General features: G+C 40.2%; 1 protein-coding gene across 1 annotated transcript in view; it reads right to left on the bottom strand.

Annotated features, from left to right (window-relative positions):
* Positions 1 to 3,626: 3,626 nt before the first annotated feature.
* cspg4 (chondroitin sulfate proteoglycan 4) overlaps positions 3,627 to 24,574 on the bottom strand; it is a 73,471-nt gene continuing 52,523 nt past the window's right edge. The window contains exons 4-11 of the mRNA XM_026175228.1: positions 24,190 to 24,378; positions 23,715 to 23,990; positions 18,603 to 18,779; positions 11,841 to 12,039; positions 11,215 to 11,346; positions 9,848 to 10,008; positions 7,242 to 7,419; positions 3,627 to 6,232 (exon numbers count right to left, since the gene is read on the bottom strand). Coding sequence (XP_026031013.1) covers positions 4,407 to 6,232; positions 7,242 to 7,419; positions 9,848 to 10,008; positions 11,215 to 11,346; positions 11,841 to 12,039; positions 18,603 to 18,779; positions 23,715 to 23,990; positions 24,190 to 24,378 — 3,138 coding nt within the window. The 3' untranslated portion in view covers positions 3,627 to 4,406. The remainder of the gene's footprint in view (positions 6,233 to 7,241; positions 7,420 to 9,847; positions 10,009 to 11,214; positions 11,347 to 11,840; positions 12,040 to 18,602; positions 18,780 to 23,714; positions 23,991 to 24,189; positions 24,379 to 24,574) is intronic.

A 24,574-nucleotide genomic window follows, 5' to 3' on the forward strand; every position in this document is an offset into this window, starting at 1 on the left:
TTTGCCAAAAATTCAAGTCCTTGTCTTTGCGTGTTTTTCAGATTTGGCAACTTTGACTGGAGGAAAAAGGGTGCGTGTGCGTGTGTTTGTTCTCCAACTCTGCATGCACAACAAAAATCTGATGTGTCACTTTTTCTAGCCCCGTGAAATCGCAGTTGAACTTCAAGCATTTCTTTTCTTTTTTTAATGGTATCTCAAGAATGGTAACGCCTTCCTCCCTCCTTCATGTGTTTTCATTCTTGTAGGGCTTTTGGGAGGGAGGAGGAGCCAGCTTGTTCCAAACCAAGCAATTCTTGGCTTACTTTCTTCAACCTGGTCAAAACTTAAAAAAAGGAGTCCTGCTTTAAGAAACATCTTTAGGTTAAGATTGTGAAGCAGGAAGAGGGGATCTTGTGGTTACAGAGAAACAGCCTCTGCTGGGATACAATCAGATCTGTGGGTGGTGTCCACTTAGCATCAGAAGAAGGAAATGATTTCTCCCACAAAGAGGGTTTGCATGTTTTGGCAGCAGTGCTGAGATCTACAACACCGCAACCTTTTTGGTGCCAGAACTAAAATTCCTTCTCCAACAAGTTTGTTATCAACACTACAGGGCAGCACATACCCCAGTTTGAACTTAGGGGTTGGCTCGACACACACACACCAATCCAGATTCCTTTTCATCATTTCCTTTTCAGTTTCTTCAAGTTTGTTTTCTAAACTTCTCCTCTGAGTTATGACCTAAGCACACACATGTGGAGGGACAGCTGTGCCAGGTAGCTTATGAAACCTGCGTGACGTGAGCTCGAATCCGAGCTGCAGCGGACCAATGAGAAGCCGGGAGAAGACAGCAGAGCACATGAAACGTAAGGAGCTCGGAGAAAGCATGAATGCAAAGGCCATTCACTGGAAAGAGTGACGGATGGAGACAGAGCGGGATTTTGAATGTGAGCTCACAAATTCAGGAACACTTCAGCCCTCCACACTGGCCACCTGCACCCTAACGCCACCTGGTGGCCAAAAAGGGAAACATTTCAATTCAATTTTATTTATATGGGCCAAATCACAACAACATAAGGGATCAGTCAAGGAACTTCTCTCTGCGGTAATCTCGTTAAAAAGAAAGTCTCTTTGTAGAAATCACTTTGTTTATGCCTGTAAATATCAAAACAAGCACATGAGCAGCAATGCAGGATGATTTGATTTCACATTTGTAACTGGCAAACTACTTAGTGGGAAAGTGCAGACTTCCTCTATTCCAGCATGCAGCAGAGTCTGGTTGGCCAAAATGAAATTTAAAGGGCTCACTTCTGAAATGCAGAAACATCTGTCATAAACATTTATGTTTATAGTTTTGCTTTATGGTTCAGCTTAGAGCCCAGTGATCCAGTAGTGTCCAAGAGTGTAATAAGCACTAACTTAATATTAATGTTAACTAAATATTAACTAAAGCATGGAAGAAGTGGGGTTACTGGTAACTGTATTTTGCAGTCTTGGCACTTATAAAAGTCAGACAGATTAACGAACACAGGTTTTGTTGCGCAAACATTTTATTTCCATTAGTACTGAGAAATAAAGTCCGAGACATACTGAGGCTTTAAAGGACATTTCTACTGTTCCAGAAACAAGTTTTCTCCTAATAGTGCTATTTATTGTTGTGAATGCACCTGCAGTTTACAGATAAGTTTCATCTCTGACAAAATACACATAGCCTGAATATGAATTGATGCGTGGGGAATGACAGAAATAATAAATAATGAATGAGGAGAGGAGGTGGTGATGAAACCTGCAGTAAGCAGGAAACAGAGGAGTGACGGGCACCTGCACAAACACACACACACACACGCACACGTCATATCTATATCATTTCAGTCTAGCTGAATGTAGTTACATGTACATACAGAATACCTTATGATGCAAAACATGATATACACTCTCCCCTTGCCACTTTATTGGTTATATCTGTGAAATCTATCCATGCCACTGCAACAGCTGTGCCTATTTTTTTCAGTGTTTTTTGACCTCAAAGTATTATGAAAGCATGGGACAAATATCACCCCACAGTATGTGTGTGAGAGCTTTGTAAAAGTGTAAAAGAATCAAAGGCTGAAGTCTTTTACTGGACTGGAATAAATCTCACAGTGTAAATAAAGTGGTCCACGGGTTTAGATTTCAAAATGTTAATAGGGCCCAAAACCGTACTCTAAATCACAATATTTACACATAAAACAGGAAAAGATGCTGCAGGAGGGAAACTAACTTTTCATTTACTCAGTACGCTACAAAAATAGACGATCAATAGAAGAAGAATACTCCATTGTATATTCAGTATATGACTAGAAAAACAAAGCTGTCATTGGTAGACAGCATGAGGAAAAATGTACAGCAAATAATCAAACAGTTTTAAGAAAATAAGTTGTTTAAGTCTTTTTTTTCTTCCTTTTTTTAGTGGATCAAAAGTTGTATCCAGTATTTTTATTGTGCACTTTCACTTCCTCTTGCTGTGTTTCATTTACCTTAAAAAAAATAAGCGTCACAGGTCAGAGTGACCAAAAAAATGCACATTAAAAAGAAGTTTCCAGTTTCCAGTAGCACTCCTCTTAGTTTTAGCATACATATATATATATTTATAGATAAAAGTTGAAAATAACTTCTATGTATTCCACTTACATATGGAATGCTTAAAAGCGAAACTAGCTTCCAAAGACCTCCTGTCAGCTACCTCTTTAATCAGCATAACCTAACAAGTGGATTGTTATATTTATTATTCCCAGTACAGTACCAAATACACACTGTGTTCTGTTGATCTTATGTGCTGCACAATAATGTTTAACATTTAGTATTTACTGTCATATTCCCATATATCATTGTGATGTTGTTTATTCTATTACTCTTGTTCTCTTCTGCTTGCTTTCTTTTTTCTTTCTCAGCAGGTGATCCAGGTGATTGATATATGCATTTTTTTTTCCCTGCCCGTTCTGTTGGTTTTTGTCTTTTGCCCTTCTCCCCCGTCCCTCTTCTCAGCTGTTTCTCTTTCCCTCTTTCTTTCTCCCCTTCTTTCCCTCAGTCAAGTCTGTCCCGTATTCAGTAAGTGAAAATAAAATAAACAATAAAAGGTGAATCAAATGGACCATTACGGCAAGGCTGGGATGGTCAGTTTGGTAAAGTAAATCCGTTGGGCATCTTTCTTTGCCTTTAGACAACAATTCTGATGGCAAAAGAGCCAAACGGGACAGGCCAAAAAAAAAAAAAAAAGTATATTATTATAGCCAATATTTTATTCATTTCATAATTGCAAACCCAGGAACTGGAAACATCTCATTCTGAGATGACCTCACACCCGCCTGTCGGCCAATGCGGATGTCTTAAAGTCCAGCATCACTGAAATAACGTCCTGCCTGCGGTCTGCAGACTGTGTAGTGTGTATTTATGCGGTCAGTGCTGTGCCAGTCCAGTAAATATTTACAAGTATTTTGGAAGCATTTAGAAACAATAACATATGGCAGATGATGGCGTGACTCAGAGCTAAATCCAGTTCATTTTGTGTGCGCTGTCACAAGGGTTTGATTATAAACGCCTTTTAAATAAGCGTCTTTTCTCTGTAAAATTAAAGTCAAATCAAATCACAATGAGATTAAAGTTCTGCATTTCAGGGAAACACGTGTATTCAGTCACTAGATGGAAAGCTTGGTACAGCTTTTTTATTTGTGTATTCAGTACAGCAAGTAGACCATTAGCTTAGCTTTGCCTAACGTAGCATAAAGACTAAAAATGAGATGAAACTCGAGACTTTAGCTTTAGTTCGTGCTTTGATCATTGACATGCGATGTAGCGAAATGGTATCAGTCTTTTTATCTGTCTTTTTCAGTAAGAAAGTGAATGAAGGCGTGTTGGCCTTTAAACTAGATTTAGCCCTGAGGTGCAAGGACCTTTAAACAATTAAAACAAAGAGGCAGTTTTCCATCTTCTTGAAAATATTACATTTCATTTCATATTCATCACCTAACACGTTTAGCTTTCCTGAACCAAGAAAATAAATCTGACCAAATCCGGGACTTGAAAATTTCTAACCGCTCACTGAATAATGTCAGCTTACGATAAATATGGAATACACAGACAGAGCACAACCTAAATACTTCTTTTCAAACATATGGCATGTTTATGTCTTAACGTGCGACCTGTGACAAAGAGGAATGGTAAAACTAAAATAAATAGACATGGCCCGAGCACCTGTAGATAAGAAACTGCCTGTTTCTTTGCCAATAAGTATTCAGTGTTTCATTGCCTGAGAATCTGTCCAGAGTTATGCTGAGTTGAGTAAAGGGCTTAAACAAAATTAGCCTCGTATAAACTGCTGCTTTTAATACTGAGAGGAATGATTTGAGGAGACTTCCCAATACTCCCTCTGTGTCCGATCTCAGAGTGCTTCAGACCCAGTACTGGTTCTTTTTCAAGGCCGGGTTTGTTGTCCGACAGTGCTGCAACAGCTCAGGGTCTGCGTCTTTGGAGTCCATCTTGGACATTGGGATGTTATTGGCTGGGTCAGTTTTGCGAAAGGTCTCTGTGGTGGCCACCTCGCCGTTTTTGGGCTTGGATGCTGCCGTCTGGACATTGTGCTTACCCGTCTTGTTTTTGCGAATCAGATAGTAGGCCAAGACAGCCGCCAGTAGCAAGAGAATGAGGATTACCATGATAGGGATGATAATAGGCCAGATGTTACTGCGCTTGGCAGCTTGTGGTCTTCCATATGAGCCAGATCCAGAAGCTGTAGTGGCATCTCCGTGGGGCCAGAGAGGGCTAACTGGAGTGACTTGAGGGATCCCAGGAAGATGATCAATGTCTTTGGAGGGAATCCTCAACAGAGTGACAGGGTAAATTCCAGAGGCATTGTAGGGACCGGTTTGGAAGGAAAGCACACATTCTGCAGGAGGGACCCCGTGAGCTTTGAGCAGGAAGCGAGCCTCATCCTGAGTGGCACCACTAGGTGATCCAGAAGAGCCATTTAAGATTTCCATAGCTACACGACCCTCATCCAGGTCCTTTTGGCTAAACGACTTCACTGAGTCACCTGCGTTTGGGCCTCCAGACTTTACAAACCGAGCACCTCTCGGTTGCTGGATGACAGTGAACGTTGGGGTAACTTTAGTCTTGTTGGCGAGGGAAGTTGCATCTAGAAGCTTTTTATCCAGTTGGACAAGCGCACCCTGGGGTAAGAGAGGATCCCTAGCAATGTTGGCCAGAGGTTGCACAGTGATGTTGAGGACAGAGGAAATGTTAGCAGCCCGGCTGCGGGCTGTAAATGAAACACTGTCTCGGGGTGAAGTGGACTTGACAAAGCGGACACTGACTCGGCCTTCCTTAATCAGTTTCTGGGTAAAAGCAGATGTAGGCTGCCGGTCTACCATGACAGCGGCGTACTTGGGAGCACTTGTGATTTTATAAAGGATGTCCTCCTCAATAGGGCCACCAGTGCTGACCTTCAACATCTCTTCAGTCACTAAGGTCTCATCGTTGCCCTGCTTCACCTTGATCTCAGGGGCTATGTCAAGAAGCAGGGTGTGGGCCAGTACGACGATGTGCAGCATGTATGCTTCGGTTTGGTGTTCTCCATCTGATACTACGAATTCCATGACGCTATCTACAAGGCTGTTGTCACTGTAGAAGCCCACCTCTCCACGATTGACCATCTCTTGTGTGAATTCAGAGATTGCCTCCATTGTGCCTGAGTCAACTAGTCGACCATTGCTAGGTGCTTTGGTCACCTTGAAGTGCACCTCATCTGGAGGACTGTCCTCATCATGAGTGTTAAGTTGTCTCTGGGTCAAGAGGGTCATGGAGCCTTGAAGAACCTCAAAGAGTGTTTCTGTAGTGACTAGTTCAGGGGGGTCTGAGCCCCTCCGTTTGATTGAGATGTTAAAGACTTCCTCCAGGACCACAGACTTAGCAGGTGAGGCCAAACTACGGCCCTCAGACTTAAGACGGGCTCTGAAAGCAAAGCTGTCAGACGAGTCTGCCAGATCATCATGGACATACTCCACCTTTCCTTGAATGACATCTTCTTGCATGAAGGACGGGGTATTACGGGGCAGGTCCTGACCATCCAGCATGATACGACCACGACCGGGGAAACGCTTAATTTCAAAAATGACATCCACTTCCCCTCGGTTTTCTTCTGGTAGGCTAGCCAGAAGGTTTGAAGCATCAAGAATTGAATCATCGATGGTTTTTCTGTGACCCTGCACAATATCCAGACCTAAGCAGAAAAAACACAAACGAAGAGAAATGTTAAATTTAATCCAGTTGTTTTTTCCCCCCCAAAGATACCTACTATCTATTTTTGTCTCTCCTGTTGATATTTAATTATGCAGGAGATTGAATCTGGAATACATTTGGAGAGGCAGATGGAGCAGGGGGCTTGTTGTTTTGGCAGCAACAGAAGTACGGCTGACAGGTCCCTTTGTGACTTCAGACTCTTAATAGTAAATTACTGTAAAGAATAAGGAAGAGAATCTAAAATGAAGAACAAGCTGCAACTCACCAGCACACTCCCCAGAAATAGAACTTTTTTTCTTCCCTACTCAGTAACAAACGCGTGGTTGCTGGGTGAATTACAGTATTTTTCCAAAATGTCTGAGCACAGTTTTAATTTGAATTTTTTAACCAAAAACAAAACAACATATCCTAGAAATAGCATCTCTTTTTTGAAATGTATCACTAAACATTTATATGTAAAGTGTGAGAATGACAAACTGCATTCAAATCATCACTGATGCACATTATTTGAATCTTTGTGCTCTCTCCAAAGATATCAGCAATTACAGCATTGTGCTGTATTCACCAACATATTCAGTGACTCTTACAACACTTCGCAAAATGCCAGCTCCAGGATACAATAAAAAAGACAAAAACTATTTTAAAGTGCTGCAGGAACGCTCTGCATTCAAACACACAAAGTAACCCTTTTTACTTTTACAGCATACAACAATGTGTGGTAAGGATAAACTCAGCTAACTAACAGAAAAATACTTGAAATGTCTGTTTGAATAATGACTTCGCTGGAGTCTTCTAATGGTGCTTCACAGATGCAGACTCTCATCTCTGCTTCCTAACATCTGTGCACATGTATTCATAATATGTATGCTTTTGGTAAGTACCAGAGTGATCATTTAGGCAGGCTCTCATTTATCAGTGTGGCCTGTGAAAAAAAACATGCAATTTACTTAATTGAAAGTGTTGCATATGTCCCTCATTTCATCATTTACCTTTGTTCCTCCACAGCTGTGAGGAGATGTTGCTGTGAGCAGCATAATAAGACACAGTTATGGGCAGGATGTGATGGACGTCTGATGCTGACTGGGACAAGAGCTCGATGGTGTCCTTCACTGCCCAGAATGGTTTCTCGGGTAGCTGGTGCTCATAGTAGACCATTCCTGACTCCAGCTGTGCATCAGAGGAAGCGAAAACAGAAGGTGGTAAGTTGTTTCAAATAAAACCATTTCTTAATTTGGCGATCACTTCAAAGCAAGTTTTATTTTAGCAGATACTTTATTTATTTATTTCATTCCAACTAACTTTTGTAGAATCTGATAGAAATGTCGAGGATTCATTATCTGACATGTGGCTCACTGCAGTCAGTCACTTGTTTGCTTGACTAACTTTATAGGCAAAGACTGGTATTTTAGCTCGGTAAGATATTTTTATTTGGAGCAGTGGTTTGGCTCAGCTCAGCTGGATTGCCTGAAGTCACTGTTGCCTCTTCTCTCTCTCTCTCTCTCTCTCTCTCTCTCTCTCTCTCTCTCTCTCTCTCAAACAAACACAGAAAGGTGCACATATGAATTTCTGCATGCAGGAAAAAAGCAAACACACGCTGCCGAATAACTCAAATCATCAAATGCTTTCGGCTTGACGACGTGTTAGATTTTCTGTCACAGTCCAAAAGGAGCAGTTTTCGGGGAAAGAATTTGTTCTCATGCTCGTCCAAGCACGGTCAGATGTCAAGAATGGAAATGAACAGATAGTCTTGATCCGACTGTTGCCAACACAGCTGCACGTGTGGCGCTGCTAAACTATCGACGCCGTGTGCCTCATAGTCCTAAACCAAAGCCATTAAAAGCTAAAATTAGCATCAGTAAAGTTTCAATATTCTTTATTTTTTGTAATCTGAATATTTGGTTATATAATAATAATAATGCTAGACAAATAAACATAAACGTGGTTATGGAACAGCGGAGCTCTTTGGAATCAAGAACCCCACCCTGATGAAGGGTGTTGCCAAATTGGTTTTAGCCACAAAAAGCCACAGAGATTTTATTATACTCAGAAATCCTTACTTTCTGCCCTTTCCATCTCTGCCCATTGCATGTAGACTTAACAGTCATAAAGGTACAGGCAGAGCAAAGCTGCACACACCTACTCTTCAAACAATATTAAAAGGATTAAAAGGATATCAAAGAAACAAAAACTCCTAATACCAGTGAGACATCACTAGCAACGATGCCCCCTGGTGGGAAAGAAATGTTCATGCTTCACATGTTGTCAGTTTGAAAGAAAAATACATTCAGATTCAACAAACTGCAGTTACAGACATGAACGTGGAACAAACAAAAAAGGGAGTTTAGACAGCATTAGACAGTAAAGCTCATCATTCATGACTTTCAGGGCTAATAACTTTTGAGTTACTTTCCTTATGAAAATACAGTTATTGCTATCATCATGAATATGCTTCCTATTTAAGTAGTAGATTACAATTAATTTTACAAAAAATACATATACATTTACAAATCATTCCTTATCTGGATCTGTGAAGATGCTGATAGGGAACGTAGGAAGGAAAGGAATGTGGATTGCAAAGTTATCTTCATATTCATTCATAAATATCTAAAAAGAGCATTATTAAATGCTACGTCCAGTTGAACAGAATCAACTTTTTGGGAGAGCGTTATTAAATTCTCCCCAAAACAGTCCAAATAAACCTTTGGAGACAAAGTTAGATCGGGAATCCTGAGGTGGAGAAGAGGGATAGTAGATTTACTGGACAAAGGATGTTGAACAGACAGGAGGAAAAGAAGGATACCATTCATGGATGGAGTGAAGGAGGACAGAGGGATGGTGTGGCAGAAGAGGTGTTCTCAAATCTTGTTTGAACATTTGCTAAAACTGGACAGCATTGTTGCTTGGTTAACAGCAACCGACACCACTAATTTGTTCCTTGGAGCCAAAGTACAAACTGAAACATTTAGTGCCAGCAATCAGAGGGCTGTACAAGAGGCTGGTTTTCAGGAAGCAAAAACAACACCGAAAAATCAGCACTATTGATTGTCTGAGAACATTTAATACAGCAAGAAGACATTTTCTATCATGTCAAAAAGGTATGGGCGTATGCAGAGGAAATAAAACTGTACATAAAACTGCACAAGTTGATCCTGTGCTGCCAGCTTGTGCTGATAGGATTAGCTGTCTTACACGCATGGAAGCAGTTTTATGTCTTATATCTCCCATGTGCGCTTGATGGTCTGTGCAACAGATGAGTGACGTGCCTTTTACAGCTGTCACTTCTTAGACACGCTGACCTGCTATTAATAGTGATGTTAAATCTCAAAGTAAAGAGGATTTACTCTGCAAAAAAGAACAGAAACACATATTTTCACTGAACCCCAAAACTCTAAAAGTAATTATTAAAAGGAGATAACATTAAAGGATCTAACGTACATTTTAGTTTCAATTTCATTTCATGGTTTATTATGTCGATCTATATCTCCCTGCTAACATAAAATCATTTACAACTTCTGATAAACAGAAAGAAATGTCTCCTAAAGGAAACATATGCCAGAAATGCACATTTCGCAGCTCCCGCAGAAAAAGCAATCACCTGTGATTGTGAGAATTGACTAATTTCCTCGTACTGGTTCCTGTCATTGGCCAGGATGAGTCTTCCCAAACGAGGCGGGCGGAAAAGCGAGTAGCTTATCTCATTTCCATCCCCACTGGTTACAGCCCCCACATTGGCGCTTGTGATGGGCTGCCTTGTTCCTGTGAAAAGACAAACACACACACATAGACAAGCGGTCCTCTGATGAGTGCTGATGACTCTACTGAATGTGGCCTCTTTGCAGTCTAGTTCAGCTTGTAAAATTACAGCCCCAAACTTTAGAGGTTACTTTAACTCATGCACAGGGCAGATGAGCTTCCTGATGCGGAGAGCATGAAATGTGTCAGATGGAGCCACGTTTTAAATACACTATTGTCTGATTGTTTCATCTGCTCAGAAGCACAAACAAAGGAGAAAGGTGCCATATTTCTGGATTTTAATGTTCACAAATCATCATGACTACTCCTGTAGCCTCTCTGCTCTGTGTATGTGTGCAGCTCAGTCTGCTGTTGGTTAAAACCAGACCTTATAGAAGGGGTGTCAAACATGAGGCCCGGGGGCCAGAATCGGTTCGACAAAGACTCCAATAAGGCCCACTGGACGAATGTGGAAAATGTGAAAGAGTATACATTTTGGACTCTTAACTGTATTGTCAGATGTTTTTAGAGCCAAGCGATTCATACTACACCAAAGTAATTAAGTAACAAAAAAACAATGCCATGACAGAAATGTTGCTGTTTTTTCAGTCTGCTATTGAACAATCGACAACTTTTTTTCTTACGATTCGAGCACAAATAACCTACTACAGCAGCATTTCTTTGTCATGTATAAAAAGTGCAAACTGTATTGTTGAAACTGCAATGTCTCATGGATTAAATGCACTGATGAACTTCTTTATACTGACAGAAAGGGGTGTTTCACTGGCTCGATCCACTTAAGATCAATCATATGTGGCCCATGATGTAAAATGAATTTAACACAGACAGGAAGGCAAAGGAAATGGAAATAGCATGGACCCAGCAAGCTGTTACTGGCTGAGGGATTCACACACACCCACACACTTCCTAAAGAGTGTAAGCCCAGAAGCATCCCAAACAGCAAAATATGAAAAAAGTAAGAAGATTACACCTCAGAAGTTCATAATTGAAAAATGTTGTTTTTTAGGAACATCCTGTGTATTACACGTTAAATAAGTTTTCCACACACTTTTATTCTGTGTGTTATAAGTCTGACTAACAACCAGTTCTTAAAATAAAGGTTGTTGACGTAACTATACTGTGTGCGTGACTGCGCATTCATCATCATGGTTATCTTTCTATCATTGTCATCTTCAGAAGGTTTTTTTTTTTTTTTTTTTGGCATCTTACCTGGAAATACCATGAGGTTCGCCTGCGTTACCATGGTGATGGTGTGTGGCCTGGCTGTGACGACAAATTTGTAGAGAGGAGACGTGTGCTCGCCGTCTGTCACTGTGAAACTGAAGCTGCCAGAATCCTCACCTGGAGCAGAACAGATTGCACAGTTTTAACGGGTCACTTGTTAAGTTCGAGCTTTGAATCTGCTTTTGTTTGTTTCTGCCCCTTTTTTGTCTCTCTGAAACTTTATTGTCTTTACACTTGAAAAGGCAGAACATTGTTTAAAGCTTGCTACACCTTTATTGCCTTGTTAGAACGTAAAAAAAAAAACACCACGTATTTGTCACAATAAGGTACAAATAAATATTACATGTACTACTTATTTAATTATTTTTTTTTACAACCTAGCCACAGTATATCTCTGGGGTTTAATTGGCCTATTGATCAATACCAGTGACATTCTGATTACATTACAAGTTTATTGAGATTTCTGCTTGGAGAAACATAAAGACCTGTGTTTCAGCTCGTCGTGTTAGCAACACTCTGAGGTAGACGCAAATAAAGGTCACAGAGTAATCAGCGTGTCAGCGGAGATACAGCGTGATCGAGCACTTAACCTCTAATTCTAATGATCTCACCCTCGTGGACGAAGACGACCTCGCCTTTGTTTACGTGAGCCTGCGTAAAATTTAGGATCTCATCATCAGGCGCCTCTTTCAGTGCAACCCTCCCATTGATCGGCATTTCAACGTTGTAAACCAGTTCCTCTGCGGGAGTGTCAGCGTCCTCAGTGCTCAGCATGCTGGAGGTGATATCAGCTTCCTCACCAGCAAAAACCTGTGAAATACCAAAGACAACAGGAGAGAGAAACACAGTTAAAGACACTTTAGGGGTTGGGGAAAAACATCAATACAGTATCATGATATTTTGTGCAGTATTTTTATTTAATATATGAAAATACATACATAAATAACAAATAAAAATAAGAGATGGATAGATGGATAGATAGATAGATAGATAGATAGATAGACAGACAGACAGACAGACAGACAGACAGACAGACAGACAGATTGATTGATGGTAAGTACAAAAAGAAAACCCAGCCTATCCGTGAAACATAAAGCAGCCAGCTCCAAAGTAAGAATTTAAAAGGTTAATTATTTCTCCATGGCAGTCTGCACACGCCTGTTATCAGAAGATGGAACACAGCAGTGCAGACTGAATGACTCTCCCTAGGTGGAGGGCCCTTAATGGACTTCTAATGGTCGGATGGCTGAAAAGAGCATTAATTGAAAGAAATGGGCCAGATCTCTAGAAAGACATTCCTAAATAGCTGGAATCAGTTGGGAGAGTGTGCTTAGGGTGCCTTGCAGTGAGAAGTAAATATCGATCTAGAAAGCCACTCACCCTTCAATACCACACTCCCTCTTTTTACAGACCCGGGATAAAGACCAGAAAGCCTCTGGGCAGAGGAAAAGAGGACACTTCGGTGGTAGATGTTAATGTGGTAAGTGTCAGTCAGTGGGAGACAGAAAGCGACAGATCCTAACAAAGCACAGACTCAGTGACCAGAAACTGGTAATCGAACTGGGGAGGACACAATTATTGCCCTCTGAGGACAAAACAGAACATGTGATCACTGTTTAATACGTGAGGTCAAACCAGATATGCATTTCCTCCTAAAACGAAAATCATTCAGTAACGCAAGGATCACTTACTTTAACTGATTCAATGCTGTAATTGCAAATTTCAGTGCGCTAAACAGCGTCTCTTAATAAAAAAAATTATCCATAGTAGAAGGAGACTGGGCACATCTGACTGGACCTGGTTTTTCAAATCTGTCTGTCAGTGTCACATAAAGTCTCGGTATGAATTTCTGGGTGGAAGTGCAGATTAAGACACACTGACAAGAACACAGCCAAAGCCTGGAGAGCGTTTTGGTGGAAAAAAAAAAAAAAAAAAGACAAACTATCTCAATGGGATTCTTTTCTAATGAGGATACTACCAAAGGAGAAAAAAAAGAAATAGTTGCTCAGCTTCTGTGACCGATTTCTCTGCACAGATTAATGGTGGCTGTTTATCAGAAACCCTGTTGCTAATGGACGATGTCTAAAGAGAAAACTGATGCTACTCTTTCTGCTATTATCACAGCCATGGTACTAAAATCTTTTAGTAAAGTGTCTACACTGCTTTCACATCTTCTGTCCTGAGTTTTCATTTATGTCTTTACTTCATCTACATGATTTTTGTAAACAGTTTCTGTTTTATGATGTTTTGGGTCATGATTTTATTGTTATTCTAACATGAAATAGATTTATTTGTACTGTTCAGGTTGGTGTCTCGGTTTCAAAGAGTTACTGATACAAGTTTACAATTTACTCTTGTGGTAAATTTTAGCATATAGGAAAGCTATATGCTAACAATGCCATACCGCTGTATTTAAAACTAGGTTCTTTACTGCTGTTGTTTGTATTGACAACATGTAAGCCTATGGGGAATAATATATAAGGATTCTTTTATTATGACTTTGTTACAGTAACAGGTCATAACCATTTAAATACAGAACAATTTCAGTAGCTGTACAATCTCCCAAAGTGTTTTTCTTTTCTTCTGGAAAACAAAATTAAATTAATATTCCCTTAATATTCGTTACAAAACATTCTAATGAATTCTGCTAAATAAAGAAATGAATTCCATATATGCACTACATAATTATGTCAAGTATATGGGTCTTGTCTCTTTGTCTAATATATGTATTTTGGCAACTTCCTGTTTTTATTTTGAAAGTTTTTTTTTTTTTTTATCATGTTCTGGGTTAGTTTTGCTTCCTGTCCTCCCATTTGCTGGAATTTAAATTAAAGGCTTCTGTTACTGATGTCAAGCTAGCTCATGTGTTCACTGGACAAATTAAAATAATATGACTGTCAATAGAATTTAAGCAGTCACAGGCAGAAAATCATCTTTAGTAAGATGTGTACAAAATAATTTGCCAATTGAATCTATTTTTCTCCATATTCTCCAGAAATGTGGCGCTGCTGCAAATATCAGGGAATAGATGTTGAGGGAAAACCTTAAGACTCATCAAGCAATCAACATCCCCAGGGCCGCATTGTCTTCCATTTCCCTATTATAGACGCTTTCAGAGAAAGTTTAATCTTCAGTTCTGAAGCTTTTGTCTTTTTAAGTGCTTTATGTCACTTCTGGTTTTTCACATACCTCCAGAGTTCTGCAATATAACAAATGTTTTATGAAGTCTATAATTTAGTTGCCTTTCAGTCCAGTGCTTATAACATCCCACTCAATTTGACACTCCATCAAAGCCCTTTCAAAGCCCAGACTGCATCAAGAGTTCAAAGCTGTGATCCATCATTATACACTTACTGCTTTTTCTGTTGCTAGATTTTGTCTTTGTTGCTCTCAAACGATAACGCTTAAAAAATGGTGATGAGCGCAAAGATAAGTAGGCTTTGAGTCAAAGATAAATCAAGAGTCCCATTCATAACAAAAGCCCTATGTCTATATGTCTAATCTCAGTGTCGAGCGGCAGAAAAGACCAATATTTGTCGCTTGCATAATAAAAAACGCATTTAGAATATGCAGAAGTCTATTATTAACAAAGGAGACATAAGCAAGATATAAAAGAAGACTTATGTTTGCAACAGATAAAAAGGAAATAAGACGGGGGTCATTTCATGTGAAAGTTACCCATGTGTTGCGTATTTCTGCGCTGAAACATGTGCGTGTACAGTCAAACAGAATTAGCACCGACAAGTTCATGTGTAGTTCAAAAGACGTTTCGACACCTCAGTTAAAGAGAACCCAAATTTATTTGAATGGTAATGTTTTTGAAAGTCTAAGTTACACATAGTTATTGCTTCAAAGGCATCTATATGAGTATATGTCTACTCCTTGGAGAGCAGAGTTGGTTGTTTTGAAGCAAATATGTGGCAAAATTTGGAATAATGCCCAAACTGTCAGCTTGAATTTCATGAATTTTGAGCCAAAAAAAAATCTACTAAACATGTATCTCACACTGTGGCACCACTGGCACTGCTGGCTGAAGTCCCTGCAGAGACTAAGATTGTGACTGGACCTGGTGATTTTTTTTGGTCTTTTCACCATAGAGGCTGTGGACTAAGAAAAAGGAGGGACAATAAGCTTACATGTGTCAAGTTCCTTCATGAGCAAAAACATGTGTCGCTAGGTAGGTGCTAGGTAGAATCGACAGCTCTATCACATCAGCCTACAACAACAAACAGGAAAGCGTTTTATCCTCGCTGTTGCAGAAACCTGCAGAGATCTTGTGATATGGGGCTTTAGAGGAGCTCGTTCTCCTTGGGGCAGTTTTCTTCTCGCGGCCTGCAAAAAAGCACAGTCTGATAGTTTGTCCAGGGGCACACCGATGGTGGGGGAGTGCAGACTAACCCAAACGTTCCCAGCCAAATCTGGACTCTATCAGAGAGGTTCGCAAGTGGATTGCCTTAAGGCAGAACACCCACTTTTCCTCTTTGCACCATGGATGAGACGGCTGCTCAGTGCATGCCCACCCCTCTATTTTAGCCCTATTCTCGCAGAAGCCTTCGGTGTACAGTATGCAGACATGACTCAGCTGAAAATAGCACCACCCACCTGGACAATTTCTCAGCTTTGAGCAGCACTGCAGACAAATTTGGTGTCCCATCGTTCAAGCTGAGGGGACAAGCTACTGGCAATTATCTGTGGGAATAATCATGTTAATGCTGAAAACTGTTTGCTCGACAGCAGCCTAACACATCCTCAAGAAAAGCTCTCAAGTCATCTAAAGCCCAGGATTTATTCACCTTTACAAAGAGATTGCTGTTAAATGCCAGCTCTTATAGGAACTAGGTTTAACTAAGGTTTTCCAGAGGCTGACATGAGAAGCTTTCCTGTTGGTCTCCAGCAGGATTTAGTACACAAACAGTTTTTTCCCTGTTTCCCATTCAAATGTTTTCTGGTGTTGTCCAAGAGCCATCAGATACTAATTAAATGCTGAAATGTGTACTGTACCTTTTTCACAAAAAGGCATATGTTTGCTAATGGCAAACAGAATTTACACTGTTAGAAGGCTGAGCGATGCTATTACAGAGCAATTCCCGGTCCTTTACACTAGATGGCCACATTAGCCCATTCTCAACCACAGCCAATCTAGGACAGGCAATCTGAAAATGGTCTCGCAAACTGATAGTTTATATAACAATCAATGCATTTAGCACCTAGGAGGACGGGCCGCAAATTCAATCTGATTGGAGATAATGGCTGGCATTTCATTTTGAGGGAGTAATGAAGTAGCTGCCATAGGCAAATGACTTTGTTTGCCAGTGACTCAACATCATCCTCTAAACGTCTGAGACTCTGAGGGGCGCCAGATGTTTGCAGCTGCATCCAAAACTGCCTAGGCATCATGTTTAAGTACAAATCCACCAGTGTGTTCGTAATTCTATACTCGGGAGCTAAAGTTGACAGCGGGAATAATGCTATTTAATTTCGATTTCTCCTCCCCTCGTCCAGCTCATTCCTCTCAGAGATACAGGTTAACTACATGCCCTCGCTCCTACTTTGTGTCGTAATGAGAGATTAAACAAAAGTACTTAGCGAGGGTAATGAGGCTATCACTCAAAGTCAAAGTAATCTTGTAAAATGTGAGAGATGCAAAAGCAAAATAGATTGGCAGGCTGTGTTTCTGCACAGAAACACAGCAAAGTCAGTCGGAAGCAGACAAAGACAGACAGGGTTTAAATTCTAATCAAGACCAGCTGTATCCTGCAACACCAGGCCAAATGTGATCAGACTGAGCAGAACCCGATCACGGTCGTGTTAGTCATCATGTCTACAGAGGTCACTACACACACACAGAACACACACACACTTCCTGCTCTAAATCAATCCAAGTGCCACTGGGCCAGCCCCTTGCTCTGTGCGGGTTAGACATCCACATATTATTATGTTACATTCTGCAGCCGCAGCAGAGGAGTCGCAGGGATTGGATGCTGGCCTCACTCTGCCAGAAAGCCGCGGTCTCATCGACCATCTTGGTTTTCCAAAAATACGGGTTGCCAGGGAGACGAGGAGCCACAGGCAGAGCGGGGAGGGCTGAATGACACAGTTGGTTTCCAGTTCTGTGAGCTGATTACTGTCGACTTTTTCCGACTGCGTGACTACTCCTGCTGTAGAATCTACGTTATTCATCCCCCTAAACGTTTCTTTCATGACTGACGTAAATCAGTTTAAAAGCTTGCCACAAACTCATTATAAGCCTTCAGCAGAGTCATTCAAATATACACCTTTCTTCTTACAACATAAAGTTCTAAGAATTCAGTGCGGAGGTGTTTCGTTCTTTGACAGTCTGCCACTACCAACTTATGAAACATTATCCAAATCGCCGGGGAGAAGCAAATATGCACGTCCATCAAACTTCTGTGTCGTTATGCTGTAATTTCACTTGGAACCCAAGCACAACTTACCCCTCAGAAAAGTGACAGTACAGGATCAAAATGGAAAATCTAGACACATACTCAGAAATGTATACCTGAAATTCCGCCTGATGCTTTATAGTGGGCACAGTGGTGAATCACTGCCCTTCTATTGTAACGTGACTTTGCACAACTTACATTCTGAATTTTCACTTTATTAAAAAAGCAAATACTCTTAGGGAGACGGTGCATGTCTGAGATCTGTATAGTTCAGACTCGATGTACAAATTCCATGCATTCGTTTGCCTTACTGCGTGGAGAACATTTTATATGTAGGTCATACAAGATTCATGATTTTGGACTGTTACTGCGGCTGAAACTATAGTGTATGGATGTGAGAACTGTCAGCAAAGCATACACATTTCATTCAGAGAAGATTAATCTATCAGCTTCTATAGACAGATTGATCTGTCTGTTATTTTGTTGGAAAATCAAACTAAATGAAGACTAAAGCACAAAGCACTATGGGGTAATTCTGCTAAATTGACCGCCTTTCAGCACGCCAGAATCTCATCAACCGTTATAAAGCCATTAATCTGTCATTCTTTCATATTTTGCGCGGCTTGAGCATCAGACCAGAGTTTGAAGCAGGTGGTAATGCCTGTAGCCTGTCAATCACGCATGCACGAGTCAAACTAGGTCTCTCTTCCTGCATACTGCAGCAGAGAGACCAAATACATACACTTTCATCTAATAACTTGCTCCAATAATGTTTGAAATACTGCAATAAACATGTGCTCTTTTCTCTTTCACAGGGAATGAAAGCTGGTGGTCAGCTTGAATTGATATCGGGTAAAATGTACAACACTTTATAAGCATAAGGGAGTTTCAATATGTTAACTTTTCTGGCTTGATGAGCATGTGGGAGAATTGGTCACCTATCACACGTTCATAAGAGCAAAGTATTACCTCTGTTCCGGTGTTGCGCGTCAGTTTCGGGGGCTCGTCGTTGACAGGTATGACAGTAACCGAGATGGTGAAAGGGAGGCTCCTGCGGTCAATGTCATAAGCAGAGAGCGAGAGTGTAAAATTGTCCTCGGTGCTCTCTGTGCTGTCGTGCATGTAGTAGACTTCTCCATGTCTCATCTGCAAGAGACCAAAAGGATGCCAGTTGTTATATAGATCTCATCATGATTCATGAGTGGCAGAACACATAATAAAAGGTTAGATGAACTTCAAAGGTGGGATTCAATTTTACAGTGTGATTGTGTCTCTTAGCATCTGTACACAGTGGAAACCAGGGAGCCGTAACTTCTCTATAAACCTGGTTAAATCTTTTAGGAGGAATTCAAGATCATGACCTGCACACAGCATTATTCAAAAGTCTTGAGCCATTCCTCAAAGTGATCTTGAACAATAGCTTTCTCAAGGTATTTCAAAGACCTTAGCTACTGGCTCCAAACTTTGAACCAAAAATGTATCACTCCATATAATCTATTGCCACTCATTGTCAGACCAGTACTTATAGCTGTGCATTGTCAGAGGAATGCTTTTTCTTCTTTTTTGTTTTTGTTTGTTAAGCCACTTAACACCTATCATTTAATTATAACAAAATGCAGCTAACTCAAGGTGAGTTAGCTGCATTTTCTTTGACAGACAACAAAGAACCATTCTTAAGGAAGAGACACAGAGAAAAGGACAAGGAATGCAAAATTAGACAAGTACTGGAGTAAAAATCAGTGGCAACAGATTTGATGGAGTGATGAATTCAAATTTTTGGTTCCAATTGCTGGTATTGCTTCAGCAATTATCTCAGTATTTTCCTGACTGAAGTTTGGTCCATTTACAGCATCCTGCCATGCGATTGCATTTGTCCCTAACCACCAGGAACCCTCATGTTAACTTTTATTGAATGGAAAAAAGTTAGCTTTCATCCTCCAGCTTCAATGTGTTTGCATTATGCTAACCATAGCTGCGTAGCTAGCCACCATGTGGCACATCATTATATCAGCTAGCCCAAATTCAGTAACCATACAAACGTCACTGCTGTTTTCTGTCTTCATTTATGTCAGAAGTGATAGCAGAGCTGTACGTTTAAATTTTTCAGAAATCCCTCAATAAGAACATGCTATATTATTTAATCTTAATTTTTGGGGGGAGACTTCCCGCAAACCACTAGAGGGAGCCCACGTACCACCAGTGGTGCGCATACCACAGTTTGAAAATGACTGCGATACAGAAAATGACAGAAAATGTCTGATTGGCAACAACTTCATTCTTCATCATGACAGTGATCCCAAACACACTGGCAATGCAACAAATGATACCTGGAGAGAAAAACAGCAGTGTGGGATCATCTTTTTCAGAGAAAAAAATTCAGAAACATCCAAAGAAGAGGTTTGAATGTCCTTCAAGAAATCTGGAGAACTATTCCTGACTACTGGTTAAATAAATTATAAGAAAGCTTGCTTGAGGGAGTTCAGATTGTGAATAATGGTAGTCATATCAAATACTGACTTTCAAGCTTACTGAAAACACTGTTTTTGCTTTGTATACTGCATTTCCATTTGTGTTTGCGCATTTCAACAAAATCGCTGCAGCTATTTCCCATTTTCGTAGAAAAATAAAACAAAATGAGGGTCGGCTCAAGAGTTTTGTGCAGGGCTGTAGTTTGAAACGTGGATGGATTCAACGTGTTCGTCACATATGAAGCACAATATGCTTATTCTTCACAGCAAGTGAGACAGTAAAACTACATCCACAATACTGTATTATTACAGTCAAGTGTAACGAAATCAAGGCACTGATAAGGGTAGTCCACCAAATTGAGCTTGGAACAATTTGCAACTGCACTTTGTTACAATGCTCTTTGTAACTTTTAAAAGCAGTCTACAAATAGGCTCTTTTGCTTTCTTGCCTGGAGTTACTGTAGATGAGAAGATAAATACTATTCTCTGGTCTGGGTCATAAATCAATTGGTTAAATATGCCAAATTTGCCAGGAGACAGTTTCCCCAGCTCAGCATAAAGATCGGTCTTTTGCATTGATTAAATAAACAACTTACCGTATGTAAGCGGGCAGTAGAGTTGCTGGTAAGTGGAGTTTTTGATAGACTTTTTTTTAATGTGAAGCCAGACCCACTGTCTTCTAGATGTAACCTAATATTCATTGGACACATCTTTGCAAAGAAAGTGTTTCAAAGTATAGTTTCAAACATTTTCTTTAAAAGGATTATATTTTAAAAGGATGAGAAGAATATATTGTTTATAGCGCACCCTGTATTATTTTTGTTTTTCTCCAATCAGATAATATGATACCAGCTTTCAAAGTCGAGAAAAGGCTATAATCAGGATTTAAATGTCTGTCTGATAGCAGCTCAGGAGCAAGTGAGCTGACACCTTGAGAGAAACCAGATGTAGAAAAGAGTCAGTCATCCATTGTTAAGGGAACTACATAGAAAACAGCGGCTGTGGCTGGGCCGAACAAAGAGCTTTACCTTTCTGCATTCCTGTTTAAAATCTTTGCCGAATGGCTCGAATAATTTAACTTAAACATCCGTTTTCGCTGATACTTTTTGACACATTTACAGATTCAGAACACTTCTCTGCAAAGAGAACAATTAGATCTTTGTCTAGACAAAAGCCAGAAAGCCACAGAGATGAAGGGACCTGCTTCAGAGAGCAGCAATTGGCGAATGGATTCCATATGACGGGCATCCTTTTGGAATAACAACCTTCATCATCATTACTGATCAGGGAAAGTCGGAGAGAAAATCAGTCTGCTTGCTGGAACAATAAACAGTTGCTGGTAATTGGACACTTGGCCAACTCAGCAAGGCTGATGTGTATGGTTGTGTTTATTACTAGCTGCAGACTTTATGTTAGTCTAATTTTAGGCCGATGAAAAGTCTCTTGGTCTGGTTGGCTATTGAACTATGGAGTACAAATGGCAAAGGCATGCTTGCAGTGTTCAGAAAACATGCACTGTGTGAAAATATAAAGAAGACAATGCAGACTTTAATAGGTTACTGCAGACCTAATGGAGACCTGATGGAAAGCTGAAACCGATTAAAACAAAGACATATTGGAACAAAGTGTTTCATGTTACTGGATGTTCATATGACAGATTCTGTGCTTATGTCCCATCTGGACCACATGGCACATAAAGTAAATTGAAATTATTGTGGCAGGCGTTCCTGTGAATCTGTATGAGTCACAATTTTTTCTCAAAGTAGACTCTTCTGTGTAACCGTAGGCTTACATAACCTCAGTGCCCAAACTGATGTCTTCATTGCAGCACTACTACTAATAAGTCCAGTGTGCATTCCCAAGTGACATCTGGGGACTTTCCTACTTGAGCTTCAAATAATATTGAACTTAGCAGAAAAAAAACACAGCTTTCCCATGTGGCACCTTTGGGATGGGAAAAATTAAGCCAGTGTACAAAGTCCCCAAAAAAATGCAATTTGTCTAATGGCCACTTGAGGCTGGCTCCAAAAGCTAGTCAGTCCTTGTCGACTGTAAATTTCCTAATTTATGTAGGAATGTTTAAAGCGTAGTACAAAAGCAGATTTGGTCATTAGTGTGTAATAAAAGCACGCCTGCTTAGAGTGAAAGGTGACTGTCGCTGCGAGCTGTCTACTGATCATCACCTCGTCTAATTCAAGTCATTCAGCTGGACTTCTTGACTTTATGTTTTGGATTATTTTACAATTATCTAACGAATAACATGACCTGCTGTGTGGCTAATTGTGCTAACAGATGGCCGAAGAAAACGGCACTATTTTTTTTCCCCTCTAAGCTGTTTTCATTTATTATTTTATTTATATATTATAATGTTTATATATATATTTAAAATATTTATTTTATATTTATTTTATAATAATTGCGGGTTGACTCAAAAAATATTCAAAATTAGGCTTGAACCTGAATTCCTATTTGGGATAACTAACTGGACTGGATTCTCTGAGTATAACATTTGAAGAAAAATTAAAGAAAAAGTACAAATATGTCAAAAAAAGTATCACGATTTTTTTCTCTCCCAGCGTTCATTGCAGCAGACTCATTGGAGCTGCACATTAGACTCTTAAAGACACAACATGAGTGAGTCTAGTAAAGTGTGGGAGAGCTTGTGTGCACTCACATATTATTATAGGAATTTAGCAAGCCAGTTTATTTTGGCTGCAGGCGCTCCAAAGGCATCGTCAGTTTTTCCACAATGCTTCAGCAAAGTAGAGCAGAGCAGTGGGTTAGATGTAGGAGCTATAAGATATATGTCTAACTAGCTCCACTCAACTATGCGGTCCATTCAGAATGCATGAGGTTTTTCCACCGGTAACTACTCATGCATTTTTCATATTTTCCTAAAGCTGGGGTGTCTGAACCACATGGAGTGAGACGAGCTAGCTGTGCTGCAGAAGCTCCCAGATTTTCCCTCCTCTCTCCATCTGGTGTAGCTACACAAATCCAAACAGCACCGAGTAGTAGCTGAGAAAAGTTCCAAAGTGACGCATTGTTGTGGTAATCCTCTTGAACAACTGCCCTTCCCTACTAGTGTGAGAAAGATGTTACACTGCCCATTGATGGCTTTTTTTTTCTTGTGAGAATATTTTTGGACCCAGTGTGACAAAAATATATGAATCTTTGTCCAAATGAAATTCAGGTTCCTTTTATGGACACAAGACACAAAGAAATCTGTTTAATCCTTACAATGTTATACTGAAAATCAAATGTTTTGGGCGACTTGGCACCACATGTGTTGCACATAAGCTAACCATTTGGTGCAAGCAGCCATTTGGTAAATAAAAAGTTTGCACTGCTTCTTCCTGCCAATTTGCAGGGCAACAACAAATGTCAGATTTTTAATAGAACTTCAAAACCCACTTTCCGAGTGGCTACAATAATGATTCTTCTTCCTACACGTGCTCGTTCCTCATGATGCTGGCAGGTTAGACATTTCTGGCAGGTAGTAACAGTTAATGGAAGTGTATCATTGGTGTACGCATGTACTGCAAATAATGAACGTCAAAAATGACATGCATAGAGCAGAAGAGCTCATTAACGATGTGCTTTGTCTGCTTACCTCTTCTAATGAAAAGTAAGAAAGCTCCTGTCCACTCAAGGAGCGGATATCCCCGTGTTTTGGTGGTTCATCCACAGAAATGTCAATGGTTGATGAGTTGTAGAAGGGGTCCAAGATGTTAATAATGTCTGCATTAATTACTCTGCTGAGGCCCTCCTTCACAGTAAAGTTGAGGGCTTGGACAGGGATTATCCGGGGCACGATGTTCACAAACATGCGCAGGTTCTCCACTGTGTTAAAACCATTACTGACATCCAGTGTGAAGACATCATGCCGCTGAAAGAGATAAATGTAGGAAATAATTTATTGATGTTCAGAGAAAAACCTTGTACCTTAAAACTGTCAGAAGCTGTGGTCGCCTTTCGTCTAGTTTTAGTTTCATTGTGAATATGAAAGGGAACGGGATTAAGAAGAAGTAATTGACTAGTTACAACTGAATATGTTTAGTGAAAGAAAGGAAAAAACAAAGCAAAACCTGGGTGGGTGCAGACACGTAGAGAATGTGTCCTTCATCAATATCTTCCTGAGTGAAAGAGTGGATGTAGTCGAGGACAGGTGAGGCCTCAGCGTCTGGACTGGTTGTCAGCTTGACCACATGACCGTGCTGAGGCGGTTCTTTGATTGTGAAGATCATTTCACTGGGCAAAATGTCAGCTTGCTCCACCTAACAAGTCAAAGGTATATCCTGTTAATTTAATATTCAAGATTTATATGTATCCTAAGTGTTTGGTAGCTTGACAATAATGCAGACTGTACATAGCGAGCATTGGAAGAACCCTGTACATTTGTAGCATTGCATGTGTAAGAAAAAATGTTGAAATCTTTTGCTGTTTCTAACTCTTTTGAAGTATGGTTTAGAT

Source organism: Astatotilapia calliptera, chromosome 7 (assembly GCF_900246225.1).
Source record: "Astatotilapia calliptera chromosome 7, fAstCal1.2, whole genome shotgun sequence".
Classification (NCBI taxonomy): domain Eukaryota; kingdom Metazoa; phylum Chordata; class Actinopteri; order Cichliformes; family Cichlidae; genus Astatotilapia; species Astatotilapia calliptera.